General features: G+C 41.6%; 1 protein-coding gene across 1 annotated transcript in view; it reads right to left on the minus strand.

Annotated features, from left to right (window-relative positions):
• Nucleotides 1-12,500, minus strand: part of MYRIP (myosin VIIA and Rab interacting protein) — a 218,693-nt gene that overhangs the window by 26,476 nt on the left and 179,717 nt on the right. The window contains exons 8-9 of the mRNA XM_009895027.1: nucleotides 7,187-7,364; nucleotides 2,004-2,653 (exon numbers count right to left, since the gene is read on the minus strand). Coding sequence (XP_009893329.1) covers nucleotides 2,004-2,653; nucleotides 7,187-7,364 — 828 coding nt within the window. The remainder of the gene's footprint in view (nucleotides 1-2,003; nucleotides 2,654-7,186; nucleotides 7,365-12,500) is intronic.

The raw sequence follows: 12,500 nt of genomic DNA on the forward strand, positions 1-12,500 counted from the left end.
TGCTCCCAGCAGTGCTCATGGGCTGGAGGCTGGAGGAACAGTTCTCCGAATGTGGGCACCGGCTGCCAAATCAGCCACCAAGTTGTGTGTGTCCAAACACAAACTAAATGTACGCAAACCCACTCATACATAAACTTCCTAGTGAGAATTTGATTGCTTTGAAAACAGTGGCGTGATCTGGAGGCAGTGTGTCTCCACCTGCCCCACTGTGGCTGGGGGAGCAGGACAGAAGGAACAGTCTCTTTTAGCCTCAGGGATAAAATGAAGGGGAGAAGCGGTCAGAATCCCAAACCTTGCATTTTTGAGCACAACAGAGAGGTAGAGCTTAAGACACAAAGCAACTCACAAAAGAGTTGGAAAACCCACTCATTTTCTGCACCAGCTTGCAGGATGCCATCATGCACGTCTGGAAGCATCCTGCCTTTTTGTTTTCTGCTGGAGGAACACCTCTCCAGGACATCTTCCCTGTGAGCTCTGCTCTTCTATGCTCTGCAGAGCAGTAGTAACTTGAAAGCCACGACGTGAATGTAGGCACACATAGACACACAGAATATGCACAAATACGCAAAGCCAGAGAGGGAAGTGCAGAAGTCGATGTGCGAAATACGGTATTTGTGCAGTCCCCGAAAGTCCTGTAATTCTGCCTGATGTTCTAAGAAGTCATTAATGGCCACTGATGTGTTGTTACAGCATGTTATCACACATAACTCCCCTTCAACAACTGTACATTATAAATGTATGAGGACACGAATATAAATGAATCAGTACAAAACACCCACACGCATCTCCTAAAAGCACATGGAATAGATACAGAATTAACAATAGTTTGCCCAGCATCAAAAACCTGCTGAAATCCTAGAACCCTAATCTTGATTTATGATCAGCTGTACTGATGCCCTTCTATGGGAAATACAGCCTAGCAGCATAAGCAAAGACAGACAATTCCAGGCATCCTAAAATTGCTCAGATGGCTTTAAAGACTGGATTGGGTTGCTTCTAGTCAGAGGCATAGGGAGAAGACAGCACTTAGCTTCTTGATTCGGCCTTATCAATACTCTGCTGCAGCAACGATGCAGCTCCAGGACTTGAGAGGGGCAGGACGTGGGAAACTGAATTGGACAAGAGGTCAGTATTCTCATCAACCAGCTGGGTAATTAGTTAGAAGTGTGCTTGTACTCCTAAAAAAGTTTTGGGGGGATAACCGGTTCCCTTACATAATATCAGTCCCAAGCCTGGACAAACTCCAGACAGACTACTTTGCTTTCTGGTTATCCCACACTTGTTTAAAAGAAATCCTTGTGGAGTGCTTTGCTCTTTTCAAGTTATATGATCAGTTATTCCAAGTTTAAGCTGTTACTTTCTGTTTGTTTTGGTTTTCGTTTTTTTTTGTTTTTTTTTAATCAAGTGACAAATTATTTAAATGGAAGTAGTTTGCAAACACTTACCCTAACACACCAGAACTCATAATCAAGTGACCAATTAAAAGCAGACATCACTTGGACTATATTTCAAAACCAGCTCTTTCTGAATTTCTGCTGCTCATTAGCTTTATCCCTTACCAGGACATTTCCAAACAGCACACAGAAGGTTCCTAAGCATATGACTTATTTCTTATTCCAAGAACAAAGAAGAACAAAGGAGTTAAAAAAACCCCCAACCCAATGCAACAGAACAGGTGATTAGTCAACAGTTGTTAGCTGTTGGCAAATCCTGACTTTTTTTTTTTTTTTCCCCCAAGAGCACTGCATTTTACAGCATTAACAATGTCATTGATCAGATGCAAGTGGCATATTTGAGAAAGAGGCAAAGACTGTTCATGGTATATATGACACCTTTACTATATATTTACCTTTGCTTCTTCTCAGTTTCGAGGCACGAGGAGGACAAAGTTTGCAAGAACACTCCACCTCCCACTCACAATGCACGTGTTATTGCCAGTATAGCCTAATTAGTTTTGCCCAGCTCTTTTTGAGATTGCATTTGGTAAGCTCAAACACAATTACCTGACTTAAATTCATCTTGTTGGTTTTCGTGCGATTTTTTCCTTCACATAATTCTTCAGAAATCGCTTTGTTCTTCTTCCACCTTCTTGATCTCTTTTCTAAATCATAATGGACTTCTTCAGTCTCACTGCTGTCCGAATACTCCAAGCTGGTTGCCTGTGGATTGAAATTTACATCCAGTTCTCCGTGGAAATGTTTTTTTTCCATTCTGGGCATATCATTTTGAGTTCTGCTTTGTAACCAGAGAAGTTTGCTAGGTCCTCTAGCTTCCTGGGAAGAGTTTACTGAAGATGTTTCAGAATCTGAGAACAGCGTCTCAGTATTGGTGTATAACCCAGAGGAAGGGGATGTCACTGCCTGGTACTGATCATTGCCATAAACCCATTCAGTACCATACTGGGAATTGGTATAATAGAAATCGTCTGGCAACTGCCGAGGTCTCCGACGCAGCTTGTTCAAGGCCACATTCCAGTCGTAGTCATCCTCGCTGTCTGAGCCCATCTCATCATAGGCAGAGACAACGCTGGATTCATTCTCCAAAGCTTCGAATACTTGACTCTTTGGTTTGGCGAGCATTCGAGGGCGAGGCAACGTGACGTTCTGCAAAGCCACCCAATTTCCATCAGTGCTTTGAAAAACAGAAGGCGGATCTACGAAAACGGAACAAGAACAATTATCGCTACGTGAACACAGGGTGAAAGGCTCATTTTACTGGCCAGTTTGCAATCAACTGGCCACAAACTGGAGGGTTCAACAAAACTAACGAACAAATGCAAGTGTTGCTGCTACATAAATTCTCTTAACTCATGAGCCCTGCTGCCATGCTCTTTTTAATCAGAAGCCACCACTCAAAGTCATGGTGATGAATATTTAAAATGTGAGAGTACTTGGACCAAAGTTTTTTTCTAAAAAGAATTATTAGGAAAAGATGAGGGAGCATCAGTACACAGACATGTATAAATCCTGTGTTTTGCAAGTGCACACAACTCTGTGTGCAGTTCTGCCATCTTGAAAAGGAAAGATGGAAAAAGGATCAGAGAAGAGCAACAAAGGTTGCAGCAGGTTCTGAAATGGCTTCCATTCAAGGAATGATTAAGTAAGCCATCTGGAGGAGAGAAGACTGAGAGGATACATGCTAAAAGGTATGGCAGAATCTCTTCCAACCTAACTATTAGAAGACATCAAGTGAAACTAGTGAAATCAAGGTTCAAAGCAAACAAAAAGAAAGAAGTGGGATGCAATGGGTACCAGAACTGTGGAGCTTCTTGCCTAAGGGTGTTATAGATGGTAGAAATTAATCTGGGACAAACCAGAGATGGCTATGGACACAAAAGAGAAATCCACTGAGGTTTACTAAATACAGAAAATCACTTCTAGCTGAGGTAGTCATTAAGATGAAAGTTCTGGAGGTTCAGAACCTCCAGAGGCAGCGTGAAAAATACTTGCTTTCTCTTAATCTTTCTTAGGCTCTTGTTATGGGTACTGTTGCTGCTGTTGTATCCTAGATTACATGAGCTTTTTGTCTGACCCAAGCACTGCTGCTCTTACCCTTTTTCAGAGTATGTTTTACAACTCTGACAGAAAAAAAAAATGCCACAAACATGGTCCAAAAGTGCTGTATAACTCACAGAATTGCATTTCTTCTTGTTGTGGTTTGGATTTACGCAGTAGTCTCAGCCTACTGAATGAATTTTTGAGCCTTACAGATTCCTTCCATGGGTTCAAATTGCCACTTCCAGAAAACTGTAGAAATACTTACTATAAACTATTAGTTTTCCAAAACTGTAAGCAGAACATCACTATTTAAAAATGGAAGTAAACTCTGGATAGTGTTGTAGATGATACTCAAGCATCTTGCATTACATGACTAGAAATACTTGGAGCTCAAGAAAATTACTTTTTCCCTGGAATTGTTCATAAAGAATGTAAATATGCAGTAAGAAGGTGTGCTCAGTTTAAAAAAAAAAAAGTCTGTGGTGCACTATCACCAGCAAAAAAAACGCCACAAAAAAGAAACACAGTAATTAAATGGTAATTAAACCTAGGAGCTATGCAAGATTTAGAACAGGTTTTGTATTTGTTACTCGTTTGAGTCCTTTTGGCTTGTTTTCACTTCATAAATTTCATGCCAATTCAGAGAACTTAGGAAAATACATCACAGAAATCATTCTTACTCCTGCTTAAAAAGAAATCAAAATAGTAATTGTTTTCCTATAGCAGTGACCAGCTGATGATACAACCAAAGTCAGGTTTATACAGACAGCTAATAACTCTTTGTTGTAACAGCTGATTTTGGAGAAAAAAAGAATACAAGCTATCAAGCTTAAGGAACTTCTGCTTGTTGTTTTTTTTTTTTCCAACTATGCTCACTAACCTAAGTACAGGATTCTCTCAAGAGAAAGAGGACCTTTTCTTGTTAAAAACATTATTCCTTCAAACAAAGCCAACAGCTCCGCAAGATCTAAATCTCCAACAGGAACTGAATTAAGCTGCACCGCATCACACAAATGTAATGCAGTGGAGTGCCACATCATTACACTTTTTTCTCTCCCAAACAATATCCCACACAGGAATTGGTCAAACATCCTCAGTTAACTGAAGAAAGGACAGGATAGCAGTTGATTACATTTGAGAGGGCAAGCAGTGTGGAAAGGAAAGCCACCAAGAACTTTATATTCAGAAAGAGGACTCAGTTTTCCCCCACCTTCAAGTACTGGCAAATGGTCCCTTCCTGATTTTCCAAAACAAAGTCACTTACTTAAAAGAATGGATTTTGCACACAGTTCTTTGGGTATGTGCTATAACCTATCCCTGTGAAAACGAAAATAGATTTAAGAAGTCTCATTGTGAAACTATTGGTAAAGGGGGGAAAAAGTACCAATTCATTATTTGGCTCTTGAGTCATCACTGAAACAAGTGTAAACTGTAATCAAAATGAATTGTGAACAGATTCTTGGCTACATGACTAAAAAGCCCACTGATTTTAACACTCCAAACTCTTAGTTGAGATTTCTTTTGTTTTCTGTATCTAAATAGAGAGCTGCACAGGAAAGACATGGACTTGTTGAAGTGAGTCCAGAGGAGGCCCACAAAAATGATCAGAGGGCTGGAACACCTTTCCTATGAGGACAGCCTGAGAGAGTTGGGGTTGTTCAGCCTGGAGAAGCTGTGGGCAGACCTTATTGCGGCCTTTCAGTACTTGAAGGGGGCCTATAAGAAAGATGGGGACAAACCTTTTAGCAGGGCCTGTTGCGATAGGACAAGGGGTAATGGTTTTAAATTAAAAGAGAGGAGATTTAGACCAGATAGAAGGAAGAACTTTTTTTACAATCAGGGCGGTGAAACACTGGCACAGGTTGCCCAGAGGGGTGGTAGATGCCCCATCCCTGGAAACATTCAAGGTCAGGTTGGACGGGGCTCTGAGCAACCTGATGTTGTTGAAGATGTCCCCGCTCATTGCGGGGGGGTTGGACTACATGACCTTGAAAAGTCCCTTCCAAACCAAACCATTCTATGATTCTATGCTTACAGGTGAGATCATATTTACACAAATTAGCACAATCAGGAATTTACTATAAGCTCAATAGGCACCACAATTTCATCACAAATGTGGTTCTTAGATGAAAGAAGCAAAACAAATCCTCTGAGTAGAGCACCTGAAAGGAAACTGGGTCAATTTGTCATTCTGCTATGGTTAAGCAATTGTTAAGTACTAAATTACTCAACAGTTGAATTCAATGGGATTGAAGTGGGTTCTTAAATTTAAGCACCCAATTAGCTGCTTTACTGAAAATAGGCCTTCCACTAAAATGCCCAGGAGAACAACACTTCTGACGGGGTTGAATGAGCAGTTCACAAAGTAATGCATACTTAGTTAAGTTGGATTTTAGAACTACTTTACTATCAGTTTCTTTTCTGGGGGAGGAGGGGTATTGACACTGTCCAATTTTCAGCTTCCCAGGTTATCAACTGGCTTTACAGATAAATGAATCAAATCGATGGTCAGCCCCACCCCCAGTTCCCACTACACCCAAACACATGTTTTGGCTGCTTCTGCTTGCTAGCGCCTAGCGAGTCAGCTGTGGGACCTACAGCACCTGTAAACACACCCTACAAAAGAGAAGTTTTCCACTTAATTTCATGAACCAATTTGCTAGAGAGGCGTCAGGTGGGCTCTACAGCTGTTACAAGAGAAGAAGCAGGAACAAGCAGACTCCATCATGGGAGGACAACAGCAGCTTTGCTGTTCCCTCTCAACTAGAGCCAGGGGCTGCTGCTGCAGGGAGCAGTTCAGCCCTTCCCCTTGCAACGCTGTGGGGATGAAAACTAACCAACACCTCTGTGCAGCAGCTGCCTGGTGTTCCGCTCTTGTGGCCTCGTGAACACCACAGCCCAAACAAGAGAGGTGGTGGAAATGGGACCCTCCCAAGAGCAGGAACCACCTTCCTCAATGACAGCCTGTACTTATGTCATCCTGAAGCAAGCAGGGAATTGCATTCTATCCCAGGGTGCTGACTCAGGAATGGGGCTGACGGAGGAAGCTACTCACCATCCATCATCCATATTCACATCATATGATGTACGGAAAGACAGAGGACATAGATCTAGGGAAACTGCTGGTTTGCGGAGCTCCTACTCATACAGCTTCCTCAAACTTGTGTGGAAGCAGCAGTTAGTAGGGACGCTCAGAATGCTGCATTGGTGAATTCATCAGGGTTGAAAATAAAGGTGCAAGGGGGAATCCTATACATGAATTATTTCACTGTTTGGTTCACCATGTAATGTCATGAACAGTTAACTTGTGCAACAGAAGGGAGTCTGTGGGCAGCTGCAAACTCCTTCAACTGGAGGACACGTAAGCAGGTGGCAAAGCAGGGCCCTTTGGGCTCTTATGTTTTAAAAGCTCTGAAATGTATCCAAATTACATGCCTAATGTTTCTTACCGACCCAAAACCAACACCCCAAAGGCCCTAATTTTGAATCTTTTCTTGGAAAAAATAAAATAGTAAGATAAGCAATGAAATCATGACACTCAGCATCACCAAATAGACATCTTTACATGTCACCCCTGCAAGCACAGAGATCAGCAGAAATTGCCTGGAGAGGGTCCTTGCTTTAAGTCGCATTTATCCCACATATGAGGGAGTACCAAAAAAAGTCATATTCGTACTAGAAATATTTACTTGTTTCATTTAGCCTGTCCACGCTTTTCCAGCTGGGTAATGCAGAAAGCTTGCGTTCCTTCTGTTTCTTGAATTGTCCTTTTTGCTGCCTCCAAAGAGCCTCAGTCACAGACGAAGCAAGGTCTAGTCCTTTACTGGGCGTATCTTCACTAGCCAGGGAGAATGCAGACTGAGACCTCTGTGGGAATAAAAATCAAAGAGCATAATTTAAAACCAGAAATACTTAATTATCGAACTCTTTACCGTAATTAGTATGAGTATTCAGTTACCCATGGAAGAGGGGAATCTGATCTGCTAGCATCCAGAAACTGAATTTAATGCATTCAAAAGAATTGTTTCAGCACTAGATTGCTTATTTATGTGCATTTCTGATGCTATGCGAGGAGGCAGGAAATTGTTTATACTACCATGGACCAGATGGAGAGAAATAACTAAGGTGAAGTTGTTAGGAATGTGCTTGGTGAGGACTGATATCTAACTGCTTTGACTCAAGCTAGCCAGAAAGAGATCCCATTGTGGTGAGACATGATGATCTATTGTTGGCTCAACAGGCCATCTGGTGTAACAATTTGCTGAAATTAAAAATTAAAAAAAAAATCAAACAAACAGCCTGTTCCCCAAAAATAGATGTGCAACTCAACTGACTTTAATGCAGAATTCTTTTGTTTGCCAGGACATACACATCACACAATAAGGCGCGCAGTTTTATGCAGTCTTGCTAATGAAGTCAGCATAGCCTACAATTGCACATCTATCTGTTTCTAGGAGGGTCACATTTCAAGTCAAAATGAAGTAAAATACTGTCATGATTGTTAATGAGCCCTGTCTACTACTGAGGAGAAGGCGCTTTCCTTTGGAACCATATAAACAGATCACACATTTTAGTTTTGACACAGGCACAGGGGTCAGTTATGGAAATCACATGTAAATTTGGCCAGATGTTGAAAAAAAAAAAAAACACGTGAAAGCAGGCAGTGTCCTGCTGATTTCAGGATAATTCACTCTTACATATCAAATCACATCTGCAATTCTAGAAGCAAAGCTACAGCAGCTCGAGTCAAGTTTTAACATCTGGCTGACGCTATTTGTCTGCAGTGCAATTTTTTTTTTTTTTTAATTAGTAACTTTGCTTTTGATGACAGTATGTGCTAAGGCAGCTTGAATGGCAAAAGAGATCACTTTTTCAAACAACCATTGGCTTTTTCTCCATACCTTTTTACCACTCAAAACCACTGTCATAGCCTTCGTAACAGACTTGATAAAAGACTGCCTGCATACGCCAGGGTTTCATTAAGAAGTACGCTTTCAAGTGGCTAAGATTCTTTACTCAGGCCAAGCTGGCGCTCTCAAATCGTGGTATATTTTAACTGATGTTCAAATTAAAAATAATTAACTAAAACCATTAATCTCAAAAGGGCCAGTCTTTGCCTGCATCACAGCTCTGCTTTGTGCTGGTGCAGATGAAAAGGATAACCTGACTTTTAGCTATTTTCAAGTCCCTTCAATTCCCAGGACAGCATAAGCATTGCTGGAGTCCTGCTGGCTTGAAAGCAACATTTTCACCACTTCTTTTTCCACATTTCCCTTCTGAAATGCTCCTGTGTGGGACCCTTGTACCATGCCAGAAGATTTAATTAAATGCAAATCTTCCCATATCCTTGGCTCAGCAGTGTGACTTCATAACAGATTCAGTAAAAAGAAACACAACCAAACACCAGGGTTTAGTTTGGCTTCTGAAATCTGGAGAAAAAGCCAGAATTAGTGCCCTAGAATCAAGTATTTTCTGTAACTGCGACACCTGCATAACTTGGTTAATCCTGTCCATGCAAAGACACAGGTTCTATTATGACACATTGGAGTGTTTCCTTTCAAATTCAGTGCATGAACTACTAAAAATAAGCTCATAGTACTGTAAAATTTTATTATAGAGAAATGCTCAGATGACCACTTTCACAAACCAGCTATATTCAAGTGTATATTTAGGCTATTTCAAACCTCAACCTAGATCTGCAACTGATCAAGCTCATCCAAATCCTCAACTCCTTAACCCTGCAAAGAAGTTAATAATTTAACACAATACAGGCAGGTACATAATTTTTTTTTTTTTTTTTGCTATAGGAATTTGCTCATTAATTTTTATTTCATCCTGCCAGGATACATGGAGAATATAAACAATTCTGCCACAAATTAGCAGCCTGAACTGTGCTGTGGCTCAGTTCACTTCGTTGTAAAGCAAGAACTACTCAACTTCCCATTCTTACAATAAATTAGGTCCAGTTCACATCTGCCATCCTCTGATACCTTTGTGCTAAAGTTGTTACGTACTGAAAAGAGCAAGTTGTCATGGCTGTCACCATTTTCACGATACCAAGAATAGTCCCCCAGGGGACATTCTTCTTCCACGAGTATGGCGAACACAGAGAGATGAAGGAAATGCTGAAAAACCCAGAAGAAGGAATATCCTACACTTTAATCACTAGTATCTATTTTCCCTTATTACTTAAAGAACTGAATTTTAAGAAGGAGAAGAAAAAAAAAAATCAGGAAAAACTCAAGTAGTCTGTTCCTTGACAACCTGGGCCCAAATAATGAAAGTAACATGTTTTTTCTTATTATGAAAAAAGCTGTAGGTTTGACAGTTTTTCTGGTGCTTTGTTTAAATGGCAGTTTCTCACCCGCCTACTCAGTGTTTCATAAACATCACAGTACAGGCTGCATCGCAGTGACAGCAGCGTCTGCACTTAGCTCTCAACTAACCCCAGACCCACCAGCAGCTTAGCCCTGGCAACGCAGAACTTGGCTCGGGCTGTGAAACCCACGGAAGGAGCTCGGCAATCCGGTCCTCAGACCTGTGCTTCTGCAGCAACACCGCTACCAGCACTGCCTGAGCAATTTAAAGGTAGGTCAGGTGCACCTACACTATAGGGCAGATACGTCTTTCTGAAGGTCTAGAAGATACTCAACAGCTTGAAGGATTTAAAAAGAAGACGAGCGTGAAGGGCCTGATGAACAAAAAACCACTGATAAACAAGGAAGCACAGAAAAGAAAGTAGACACAGCCCTTTGTGGTATAGCAGCCTAGGATCTCAAATAAACTTATTCAAACAAGCTTATCTAAAACAAGCTGGTTCTTTTAAATTGTGTGCTCAAACTTTCAGGTCAGGTCAGAGGGAAACTGCTCTCCACAGTTTCTGCCAACTCTCTGTGGAGAGTAGAAAGTTGGTATTATGCAGAAGCTGCTGCTAATTCCCAGGAAAATCCCTCCAAATGCAGCAAGGGAAAAAGCTTTTGGTGCCTCCAAAACTTGGCTTGAGGCCATCCTCATCCTTTTTCCACACTTTATATGAATTTTTGATAAAATCTGTCTCGGAGTGCTCTGCTGTAAGTCCCACCTCTTCTCACTGAAGATGGTTCAATGTCACAGAAGGCTCAAGAAGAGAACAGTAATGCCAAGCTAAAATAGCTTGACTGCACCCCTGCATTCAGATCCTGAAAATGGATGAACTGATGCTACTGAAGAGGCTGTTGAACTAGCACTCTTCCACTACTACTTCTGTAGTTCTCGCAACTGGAGAGGTTTAAATAACCAAGAAGTGACAGCGTTCTAATAAGCTCCAATTAAGAATAATAATTAAAGTCGAGGATTAGGTTATTTCTTGTTCAGAAAGTTAGGTTTAGGTAGGGATGGAAAGACAGATAGTAGGATTGCATTTTACTCAGACAAGTGTGGGTGGAAAGAAAGTGTAAATATTAATCCCTGTTAGCAGTTGAAATCACTAGTAACACCGATAACAATACAAAAAAGGAGTATCAATAGCCAAGCCTGGCATAGGAATAGGACAGAAGCATATCCTGGCATGAGAATAAATCAGTCTACATTGGCATAAACATGGCTATTTTTTTTCAGAGCACAAAAGCAAATGTTTGTCCACAAGTTTATCTCCAAACAATTACCGGCCTGACTGATGACTCTATCTGAAAAACAAATGACTCAAGACCTCCTTTTGTTGCTTTTGCAATTAAGAGCAAACTAGAAAGTTAGTTATTTGGTGTGAGGTTACGCAGCAAAAGCTCTAATTGTGGCTGGCACTGTTGCATCAACTTGAACTCAGCTGGTACCACTAACGCAGCAGCTCTAGACCTATAGCATGGGCTTCAGCATGGGCTACAAACCTACGTACGTGCCTGCCCATGCTGCTGACTTCACTGCCATGCTTTCCTGTGGCAGGCAGGAGAAGTACACGTTACTGTGCTGCATTTGTGCCTCCCTTCCTCATGGAGATAACAGCCCATTTGTACATCCACAGGGGACATTTTTCTCTCGTGGACATTTGCATAGGAAGCAAAACACTGAACATACGGGAACAGGATTGAGAAGCCTATCTGGGGGCTGGTGCTCCATGTAGCTTTCCTGTGCACGGATGCAAGGAAGTCCTAGAAGTAAGGCCAGCTACCCCAACAGGCTCTTGGATCTGTTCGCATTGGAGCAAGGGATATATACCGACCAAGTGGAGGAGTCGTGGCCCTGCGTCTTTACCAACTGCCTATAAATTTGGGGAGCAACAACATCTCAGAGCAGAAGAACCAGTCCATTCTGTTTTCCAAAAGTATCCAAATAATACAGCAGCCTAAATATGGTTTTCAAAAGGAGGCAGGAAGGCGGGAGCTTTGGTTCCGATTTGTAAAGACATCAGAGGTCAAGAAGACCCTTCCCTCCCAGCTAAAGCTACTGGCACCTTTTCTAACCAGAAGTTCTGGTTCCTCAGCAAAAAATTGTGTCAGTCGGCTACTATGTTAGGTGCATTTATTTGTGATGAATTATCAGGCTGCCCTGTACGTTCGCAGTCAGACACTAAGGTACTGCAACTGTTAGTTACTGCAATAAGTTAGTACATCAGCAGATGGCATTGCAACCAAACAGGTCATTTGCTGTGTTCGCTGCACTCTCTCCTCCCTTGGAGGGATGTGCTGCATACTGGATTGCTGTGCAGCACAGCACAGCTTGCAAAATATAGTTACAGTATTGACAGGCATTTCCAAACACTTTAGTTAGATGAGTTCCCCACTGAATCCTGCCTACTGGCATCTGCTGCAAGATGTTTGTTTCAAAAAGAAAATCCAGACACATCATTATTCTCTTGGGTTTTTTTTTTTGTTTTTTTTTTAACCCCTCTTCAGGGGATTTCTGCTGCATAGTTATAATGTCTGGACAGAGAGAACTCAGCCTTCATCTTCTACTGGGCGAGCACTAAAAGGAATAATTTTTGCATGTACAGTTCTGTTTCATTGCTGGCCTTTGGGAGAGGGGGGGGGG

The sequence above is a fragment of the Charadrius vociferus genome, unplaced genomic scaffold (genome assembly GCF_000708025.1).
Source record: "Charadrius vociferus isolate BGI_N301 unplaced genomic scaffold, ASM70802v2 scaffold51, whole genome shotgun sequence".
Taxonomy (NCBI): Eukaryota; Metazoa; Chordata; class Aves; order Charadriiformes; family Charadriidae; genus Charadrius; species Charadrius vociferus.